At 48.3% G+C, this 9,486-nt stretch overlaps 2 protein-coding genes and 1 pseudogene across 5 annotated transcripts in view; 1 reads left to right on the forward strand and 2 right to left on the reverse strand.

Moving 5' to 3' along the window:
- LOC125528866 (uncharacterized) overlaps positions 1 to 848 on the reverse strand; it is a 65,843-nt pseudogene extending 64,995 nt beyond the window's left edge. The window contains exons 1-2 of the transcript XR_015610432.1: positions 595 to 848; positions 355 to 455 (exon numbers count right to left, since the gene is read on the reverse strand). The product of XR_015610432.1 is annotated as an uncharacterized LOC125528866 (transcript). The remainder of the gene's footprint in view (positions 1 to 354; positions 456 to 594) is intronic.
- Positions 609 to 3,000, forward strand: LOC125519761 (Inositol monophosphatase family protein). Its single transcript, XM_048684519.2, has 3 exons — positions 609 to 1,310; positions 1,619 to 2,015; positions 2,382 to 3,000. Exons 1-3 carry the CDS (start codon positions 891 to 893, stop codon positions 2,780 to 2,782), a joined length of 1,218 nt encoding a protein of 405 aa, XP_048540476.1. The 5' UTR covers positions 609 to 890; the 3' UTR covers positions 2,783 to 3,000.
- Positions 3,001 to 3,199: 199 nt separating this feature from the next.
- LOC125521618 (receptor-like cytosolic serine/threonine-protein kinase RBK1) lies at positions 3,200 to 8,431 on the reverse strand. Of its 3 annotated transcripts, XM_048686676.2 has the most exons (9): positions 7,917 to 8,431; positions 7,697 to 7,762; positions 5,823 to 6,413; positions 5,103 to 5,357; positions 4,607 to 4,761; positions 4,440 to 4,519; positions 4,109 to 4,244; positions 3,758 to 3,907; positions 3,200 to 3,678 (listed from the first exon to the last, which is right to left on the reverse strand). In XM_048686676.2, the coding sequence occupies exons 1-9, from the start codon at positions 7,930 to 7,932 to the stop codon at positions 3,517 to 3,519; spliced, it is 1,611 nt and encodes a 536-aa protein (XP_048542633.1). In that variant the 5' UTR covers positions 7,933 to 8,431; the 3' UTR covers positions 3,200 to 3,516. The 3 variants fall into 3 exon arrangements, with proteins under 3 accessions (XP_048542633.1, XP_048542634.1, XP_048542632.1); XM_048686677.2 differs by lacking the exon at positions 7,697 to 7,762; XM_048686675.2 differs by lacking the exon at positions 7,917 to 8,431 and having other exon boundaries at positions 7,697 to 7,909.
- Positions 8,432 to 9,486: the final 1,055 nt, after the last annotated feature.

Here is a 9,486-nt window from a genome sequence, read left to right on the forward strand (position 1 = left end):
AAGCATTTCATCAGGGAACTCTCATGGGAATTAGGGATTCTCGAGTTTTGCGAGAAGCAGCTGCCGAAGAATTGATGTTATTGCATCAATAGCAGAATCATGCTTGAGCTGAAGCAGAGAGGCCGACCATGAAAAAGATGTAAAATTGTTCATACTTGTAGCGAACAATTTCTACCTCGTTCATGGTCAGCCTCTCATGGTTCATGGTCGGCCATGAAAAAGATGTAAAATTGACATCTCTACGCAAAATTGGCGCTAGCTAGCAGCTAACTAGAGATAAACAGGAGCAGCTTATACCGCATGCAATCCTAACGCGGTCGATCATCCCATGAAAAGCACGCATTGGACACTTACGGCGCCGCGTGTGGATTCATGGTTTTCCTCACGCGCCAGCAAAAGCACCATTGCTTCCGTGTTCTTCAGACAGAGCGGCCGCATGGTCTTCCTCCCTCCCTCTGTCAGAAAGCAAAATTCTGAGTTTTAGCCGATGATCAAGGCGCCGAGATCTACTGATTATCAGTTCTCAGCCCACGCACGTTTGCAGAGCACGTATATATGGAAGATCACACGGAAGAATTCTCCAATTCCACTGACCTCTGGCCGGAAGCGCCGCCTTCCGCCGATCCGGAGCTGGATCGGGCGTCGATCGGGGCTCGACCGACGGCGCGCGCTCGAACTCCGCCACGGTGGCTGGGAGGAGGAGGCTCCGGGGGAAGAGGAGCTCGGGAGGGAGAGGAATGGGGCGAGGGATCCGCGGGGGAGGACAAAAAAGAGTGGAGGGAGACTGGAGAACGTGCGGAGGGGAGTGAAGGAGCGTCTCTCCCACGGGTCGTCACCATCGCCATCCATCGAGCACCACCCACCACCCACCGGTGGTGGCCAGCGAAGCCATGACGCTATCCCCTCACACACTCCGCCCGCCCCTCCTCCTCCCCCTCCCGCTCCCGCCAACTTCAAACCGACGACCGCCGCCGCCTGCTTCCCGCCCCCGCCCGCTCCACCCGGCGCTCGCACGCCGCAGCCGCAGCAGCGTCCTCCTCGCCCGGCCGCCGCGCGCGGGCGCGGGCGCCGGGGACGGCGGTATGGCGTCGCACGGCTCGCACCCCACGCTGCTCGAGCACATGGGCCGGGCCGGCGCGCCCGCCGACCTCGCCGTCCTCGTCGCACACATCCAGGCCGCCTGCAAGCGCATCGCCGCGCTCGTCGCGTCCCCCGGCAACGCCGACCTCTCGCGGGCCAAGCCGGCGGCCGGTGGAACGGCTGCTTCCGCGGCAGGGCGTGACGCGCCCAAGCCGCTCGACGAATTGTCGGTGCGTGCTGGTTCCACGAGTTGTTTGATTTTGGTGTCATTGCGAGATCGGCGCTTGATAAGAGCAGTAGGCCTGGAGAGCTCAAGCATTGGCACACTGAATTATGTAGGGTTTGGATTGGGAATACATGCATTGTTTCAATGCTTTAGCTACTGGATTTGCATTTTTGCTCCTGCTACAAGTTTCTGCTACTATATTAGTTTGCTTCGGTTCAAAGACTGTACATATCTCTGATGGCAATATATGCACCTTGGCCTGAATGGTAGTGAATCCAAATAACCTGAATACTAACTTCATTTTAAATTCAGAACGAGATCATCCTGTCGTCGCTCCAAAGCTCTGGAAAAGTTGCAGTCGTGGCATCCGAAGAAAATGATCTCCCCGTTTGGATGTGCGACGACGGTCCCTACGTTGTTGTCACCGACCCGCTTGATGGCTCTCGCAACATTGAGGTGTCGATCCCCACTGGAACGATATTCGGGATATACGATAGGCTGGTGGAACTCGACCAGCTCCCTTTGGAGGAGAAAGCTCAGCTCAATTCGCTGCAGAGTGGTTCACGCTTGGTCGCTGCTGGATACATCCTTTATTCATCTGCCACCATCTTCTGCATCAGTTTCGGCGAAGGAACCCATGGATTCACATTGGATAGATCGACAGGAGAATTTGTTTTGACGCATCCGTCCATGCAAATACCCCCCAGAGGTAAGTAAGATGCATATGTATATCAGTATTTCTCGCAATAGGAAAATATGTATATCGCTATTTATTAGTTTTCTGATCATCTTACTTATCAAATCTTGATTGGTTCTTTTTACCTAGTTCCAGTTTCACCGGTACTACAAGCTTTAGCAAATCAGACTTCTGAATTTATAGTGCTCAATGGGCATCAACACGACTACACGAGTAACTTTAGAAGGTAGTATTATAGGATAATTTTTCTTATCTGAAATCTGAAATTGTTCCTTCTGCGACTTCAGCTATCCAGTATCCCTGTAACTTTAGAAGAATGCATGGTCTGACAGTTACTTCTATATTCCTCTCAAAATCTGTAATTGGACACAATGTCAGGACAGATATATTCAGTGAATGATGCGCGGTATTTCGACTGGCCAGAGGGCCTGAAGAAGTACATCGACACGATCAGACAAGGCAAGGGGCAGCATCCCAAGAAGTACTCTGCTCGGTACGTGTGCTCGCTGGTCGCTGACTTTCATCGGACGATCATATACGGTGGAGTCGCAATGAACCCGAGGGATCACCTTCGGTTGGTTTACGAGGCAAATCCTCTCAGTTTCCTTGCCGAGCAGGCAGGGGGGCGAGGCTCAGATGGCAAAACCAGAATCCTGTCCATTCAGCCTGTGAAGCTGCACCAGAGGCTGCCATTGTTCCTGGGGAGCATGGAGGACATGCTTGAGCTAGAAAGCTACGGAGATGTCCAGCAGAAGGTCAATCCTGGATACGATGTCTAATGTTAAGCATGAGGTGATAGCTTCAGGTATTGTAATGAGGTAACAGATGTATATGGCAAAATCTACATTTGCAAGCACAGTATTGTCTCTGTATTTTATTTTGTTGCCTTCTTGCCTAGGCAATTGCAGAGTACTGCACGGTGGAGGTCAGAAGAATTTGATGTAGTTCACTGTGAAAACAAAATATGCAATATGGCTTTTTTTTTGTAACGCCCATACATTTTACTCTCGGGAATATATAACTTACGAGCGACCAATGTTAAATATTTAAGGCAATTTTTCTGGCAACCCTTGCATTAGCAGATCCATGTAAGCTGTAGTAGTAACCAATTTTTATGCAGCAACTGAACTTATTCATCAAACACTAGTGCTGAAAGCCCAAAACTGCGAAAATGGAAGGTTATAACAAAGGACACATGAATAAACCCTGCAGATGACCAAAATACATTCCACTCTTCTATCTCTAAGCATGTTCCCATATGAGGAATTGTGACATACAGGCATACAGCCAACATCATTGGCCCTGGCCATACAGGTCACAGTACCACAGCACACAGTGACCATTGGAAGCCAAGAATGACACCTTAGATCAGCGACAGGGAGGCAAACGACAGATTGATCCCTCACATCTATCCATACACTCTATAAACATCTCTGGAAAGCGGGAGGATCACAATGAAGATAGTCACGATGTACAAAAAGATGCCGAATCTGTCCAAAGTCGGCTAAAAAGATCACTGCTCCAACGCAAGCTGCTTGTGCTTGTCCAGATCATTGAGGTAACTCGTGCGAGTGTAGTCCTCTGAATCACAGGAGTCGAACATTGGGGGCTTTGTGGGTCTAGGCTTTCCCATCAGTTCGAGTGATTCCCTATCTCCCTTCATGAAACGGACCACCTGCAACCAAAGGCATCACTTCGTCAGTTTACAGAACTCATTTTGCACTTGAGGCGACAGGGACACCCAAATCACTCACCGATTTCATGCTAGGCCGCAAGTTTGCGCTGTGGTGGATGCACATGGACGCCACTGCCAGGGTGAGTGCCATCTCTTCTGGGTCATATCCAACATCAAGAGAAGGATCCACCAGCCCCTTCATGTTGTTCGACTCGAGCAGCGGTTTTGCCTTTGAAATGATCAAAAGAAATTTATGAATCCAAAGGGTTCAGAAGTATGTAACTATCCGGCTTTATGTTTTCCATGCACATTTTAGGACTACAGTTGAGTCAGTTTGCTCTATTTATATTTATATGATCAAACAATAATTCAGTGAGCTAATTGGAATCTACTTGTGAAGTAGTATATCAGAGCAATCTGCTATACTCACCCATATCACCAGGCTCTGTCTAGAAGAGTCCACGGCTTTCCGCCCTGTCACTAGTTCAAGAAGCAATACTCCGTATGCAAACACATCCGTCTTCTCATTTATGATCCCGTGCATGAAGTACTCTGGGGCCATATAACTGTAAAAGGGGGTAAAATCAAAGTTGAAATAACAATGACACATTGTTTTGGTCCACTAGGAAGATTTTTTCTCTTTTCAAAAAAAAAAGAGGAAAGCTCTGGGCTCTGCATCAACTGATGCAAGCAGCCAGTCTGGTGGGAAGCATGAAGTCATCATGAACATGGAGCAGTATTCAGAAATATATGAAACTCACCCGAATGTGCCTTCAATGGGGAATACAACCTGATGGGTGCATTTGTCAGGAAGCCACTTCGCAAGGCCAAAATCTGAAATCTGTGCAATGAGGGAGCAAAAAATGCATCAGTTTACATCATCAGGAGTAGTAGAATGGGCTAGGGCTAGTGTAACAGTAATACGTACCTGAGGTTGATAATCTTCAGTTAAAAGAATATTTGAAGCCTTGATGTCTCTGTGAATTATGTGCCGATGGCAGCCTTCGTGTAGATAAAATAGCCCTTCAGCGATTCCAAGTGCGATATTGAACCGGGCCTTCCACTTGAGGGCTCCCTTTGCACCTGATCAGCCAAGCTCCATTAGTCATTACAATTACAGCACCTCTAAAGTACACTCTTATTTGAGTGGTCCTTTTCATTAGAAAAGGGTATGATCATGCATATGTTTTCAACTGAAGAAGTACTACATGAAGTGATGGTGCAATAAGTATATACATAAATGCAAATTATGAGCTTAATATGCACTCAACGGACATCAGCATTTAAGATACTTTTTAAGTGTTCACGTTGTGTTGGCGTACATGGCAAGATATTTGCTCTATTTCTCCTTTTTTTGGAAGCCACCGCAACAAGTCAACTGTACCATTCATTGCCTAACTAACAAATTGTTCAGAGGACTGTACCATGGAGAAGAGAAGCCAAGCTTCCATGTGGTGAGAACTGAAGAACCAGGTGCAAGCCCCCTTCCACACTGAACCCCAAGAGCTGTGCCGCGTTTGGGTGGTTGACGTGCGCTATTATTCCAAGCTCGGATAGGAAATCGCTGATCCTGTCCTCCTTGTTGCCGCCTTTTGTTAACCTTTTCACCGCCACAAACTGTCCATCAGCAAGCTGTCCTTTGTACACCTCAGCGTGCCCTCCCTTTCCGATCAAATTATCTGGTAATATCGTACATTCAGATGTCAGGCAAAAATGTTTAGAGATAATTAAGACACAAAAAAGTAATTAATTCTGGCCAATAATGGCACTTTTAGTCTACTTGGAAGGAAGAAATAGAACTAGTATTAGGTTTCCACATCATATGGTCACAATTGTTGGAGGTACCACAATCTTGAAAACTGGACAAGCTAAAGAAACTAGTACAGAGTGACAACTGATGACAATAATGTGGTCTGGTACTTGAATTTTCCAACTAGCAACCAGTAACAACCATCATTAACCTAAGGAACAGTTCATGATTAGGACCTCAAACCCCCTTCACTCAGTGAAATCATGGGAGTACAATTATAAACCCATTTCTTTACGGCAAAGCCACATCCCACAAGCTTTGCAATGATAGTAACAGAGCCCAATTATCAAGGGCACTGAATGACAGCAACATAGGAGTTAGTGTTGCATGTTACCTGAACTGAATCTGTCAGTTGCAGCGCAGAGCTCGTCGTAGTCGAAGCTCCTCCATGATGGCCTCCACTTCTCGATCTCGGGGAAGATCTCCGGGGCGATTACGCTGCAGTCCATCTGGTTCTTGCCGCTCCGCATCCTCCCCAGGTACCTTTTAAGCCCCGTGCTCTTGGACCGCTGAGGGAACGTCACCGCCCTGGCCATCAGCTTCTTCCTGCTGAGTATCAGCCCACTGATCAAATTCCTCCACTGCAGCGGCTGCACGCTGCGGCTGGGCTCCGCCGGCTGCTCGACGGAGGAGCTCTCGTCAGAGTCCACGCTGCCGGACACCGATATGTCCAGCACGGCGCGGGGAGAGCTCTGGTCGGTGCACAAGCTGTTCTCATCATTGCAGCTCTTGGAGAACATTTCAGGCACCTCTTTGCCACCTCCATCAGAACCGGCACACTGGCTGCTGCTGCTGTCACTGCTATGCCCCTCACTGGTATCTTCACTCGGTACAGCGGCATCAGTTACCGAACCACTGCTGCCGCAATCCGCATCGGCAAGTTCGCCTGAGCTTCTCCTGCTCTCTTCCTGGGCCGCTCCTTGCACTAACCGGACAGACAAAAAAACAAGATTTACACAAATCAGCAGGAGCAGCCACAACAAGTCTGCATGGCAACAAAACCGAAGTCTCTATTCATGGACAAAACCAACCACCAGCCATGAAAAACAAGACAAAGCCCGCTGCCCGTCGCCGCAAGGTACAAATCATTGTCACACACAAGGCCCCATTCTATTTTTCCATTCCATTCCATGATGATTCATGATAGGGGGACGTTTGTGCTCCTCTGGTTCGGCGATGAAAAGCACATGCTGCCATGTTGATTTGCCAACCCCATGCAGGGATCCCCGCCCCCTAACAAATTGACATCTGCACCACCACCCCCTCCAAAACTGATGCTTTCCTTGCGCCTACCCCGTCCAAGGCTGCAACGGAACGGAATGGAATGGAATTCACCCATGCAGGGACATGTAGGATCAAGTGGGTGCGGATTGATAAAGAAATGTGGATGTCAACTTCGGGGATTTTGGTAGGGGATGGGGAAATTTTTGGGGAATTTGACATGCTAGCAGTCTTTTATTTGGAGAGATACTGGAGACAGCTCAACCTAAAATTTAAAACTGTTGGAAATAGGGCCGGAATCCGAAAACTGATATCAATAATCTCTCCTCAAAAAGACTAAGCTCTTGGTCAGTCCTGGAGCACGTGTGGTGGCACAAATTCAATTCTTGGGATTGAAATGAGGTAAATTAAATTTGGGTGAATTTGACAACCTGCCAGTCTTTTATTTGGAGATATACAAGAGACAGCTCAAGCAAATATATAAAACTGTTAGAAACAGAGCCAGGATCATAAAACTGACATCAATAATCTCTCCAAAAAAGACTAAACTCTCCGTCAGTCCTGGGAACACGTGTGGCGGCACAAATTGAAACTCTTGAGGATCGAAATGGGACCAAAAAAAATAGCTTAATTTTTTATTGCTACTACTACTAAAAAAGATATCCCGCATCTGCTTACTAAAGCACGATAATCATCAACTGCCTCTGTTTCATCAAACCAAAAATACTAGTAAACACTTGGTCAGTTCTTGGACTGGAACACGTGTGGTAACAGCACGAATTAAATCCTTTGAAGATTGATTGAAATGAGACCGAAAATAAAATAGCTTGAATTTAGTGAATACTAAAAAAAGGAGAGATTCTGCAATCCGCCTGATGAGGCAGGAGAATCAGAGGAGGAAGCAGAGGATCCGGCTAATTACTCACACCGGGGCAGCAGCAGCAGTACAAATGAGGAAAGCAATCAATCAGTAGCCACGGCGCTCACCTTCCTCGCCGGAGCCAAGGAGAGGATCCTCCGCCCTCTCTGCTGCTCCTCCTCCGCCGCCGCCGCCTGCAGGTTCAAGCAGGAAAAACTCCCAGAGTTTCGTCATGGCCCCGCCGGCATCGCCGGACGGACGGAAGCAGGAAAGCAGAGGGGGAGAAGGAAGCAGAAAAATATTGTGTTGGGAGCACCAGAATCTGGTAGAGAGGTTGAAGAAGGATACCTTCCGTGGAGGCCATTATATCCCTCCCCTCCTCTGCTTCCTTGCCGCTGGTCGCCAAGAAGTTCGCTTTCGAGGACAGGGACGGGGACCGAGCTTGAGGAAACCTCAGCAAGGACGACCACTGCTCCTCCCACCGCCGGTGCCTTCTCCTCGCATTGAAGAGAGGAGACTACTCCTCCAAGACACAACACTGTTTGAATCACCGGACAGGGGAAGCGGGGAGAGACGGAGGCAAACACTCCAGCTACGAGCGGCTGGTAGGCAGAGTACTATGGAGCTCTGCACGGCGACCAAGAAAATGGAGGACGGAGGGAATGGATGGGGGCAACCGAAATTAATACGGGAGGGGGGGAGAGAGAGGGAGGGGTGGCGGTTCTTTTTGAAACTGGGGCGGCGCTTCTTCCCCCTCCGCCGCAGATATTCCTCGCTTCTCTGAAAAGCAGCGAACAATGCGGAGGAGAGAGGTCTAGAGTGGGGAAGAGAGAAGGCGAGGGGGGGGGCAGGCGATGAGCGATGAGGGTTCTCTCTGGTGCAGTGCAACTTTATGTAGTGACCTGCTGGGTGCCCACACAACGCAGGCCAAGACAAGGCTAGGGAATAAAATAGGTTTTGCAATACTTTTTTTTGCGATCTAGATTTTATAATATGTTTTTGTGAAAGAAAAATAAAAAGAATTGTGGTGGTAATGGAACGGTTCTCATGGTCTCATGGAGTGATGCAGGAGGAGGGACGAGTTGGTGGTGGAGAAGACAATATAATTAGTGGATCCTGATGGTGCGTTTGTCTTCTTTCCATGGGCCCTGTGCTCGGCTCTAGTAAGTACATCTTTGGTGCGTGGATTAGATGTTGCTGTTAGTGTTAGGGGCGGGGCGATTAAGCTGATGGTGTGGTTTGATCCTTTGCGCGATTAGGGATTAGAGAAGACTACTTTGTGCGTGTTGGATGCGGCGGTAGGGTTCGGGTGTTGGGAGTGAGCCGTGCCTTTCCTGTGGATGGAGTCCTACAACCATCGCCCTTTTTTCTTGGTCTATTCGAGCAAGTATAATAGGATGGCAGTAGGCGGGTTGTAAGCTTTTAAATATTATATTTTGGATAAGTTGAAGAAGAGAGAGGAGGAGAGAGAAGAGAAGCGGGCTACTGATTAACAGCCGGCTGTAGCACGTGCTTTTAGGCATGTTGTGAGAGAGAAAGATGGGTTATGTATAAAAATAATAATACATATTTATATACAACTATTATACTTGCCGGCTATAAAATTGCTTATAGATAATGTGGCAAGACCATATAGCCAGCAGCTAGCTATACTATTAACCATGCTCTTCTGCTGCTGCTAGCGGCTCGTTTCTCAACAGAATATTTTAGGCATGGGATGGGAGATCAGGTGTTGGCACTGAGCTAGAACACTCCGTTTTGCATGGCCATGTGCTCATTTAGCACCGGGGGCACATGCGTTGGAATGGACAACGTGAAAATGCATGCCCTGATTTGGCGTGAAAGCGGCACGGCCGGTTGGCAAAATTCATGGATCGTGCCTCGTTGCCTGTTTGCTCCACGTTGAGGTGGCAATCAA

This window comes from Triticum urartu, chromosome 7A (assembly GCF_056163025.1).
Source record: "Triticum urartu cultivar PI428250 chromosome 7A, HENAU_Tu73, whole genome shotgun sequence".
Taxonomy (NCBI): domain Eukaryota; kingdom Viridiplantae; phylum Streptophyta; class Magnoliopsida; order Poales; family Poaceae; genus Triticum; species Triticum urartu.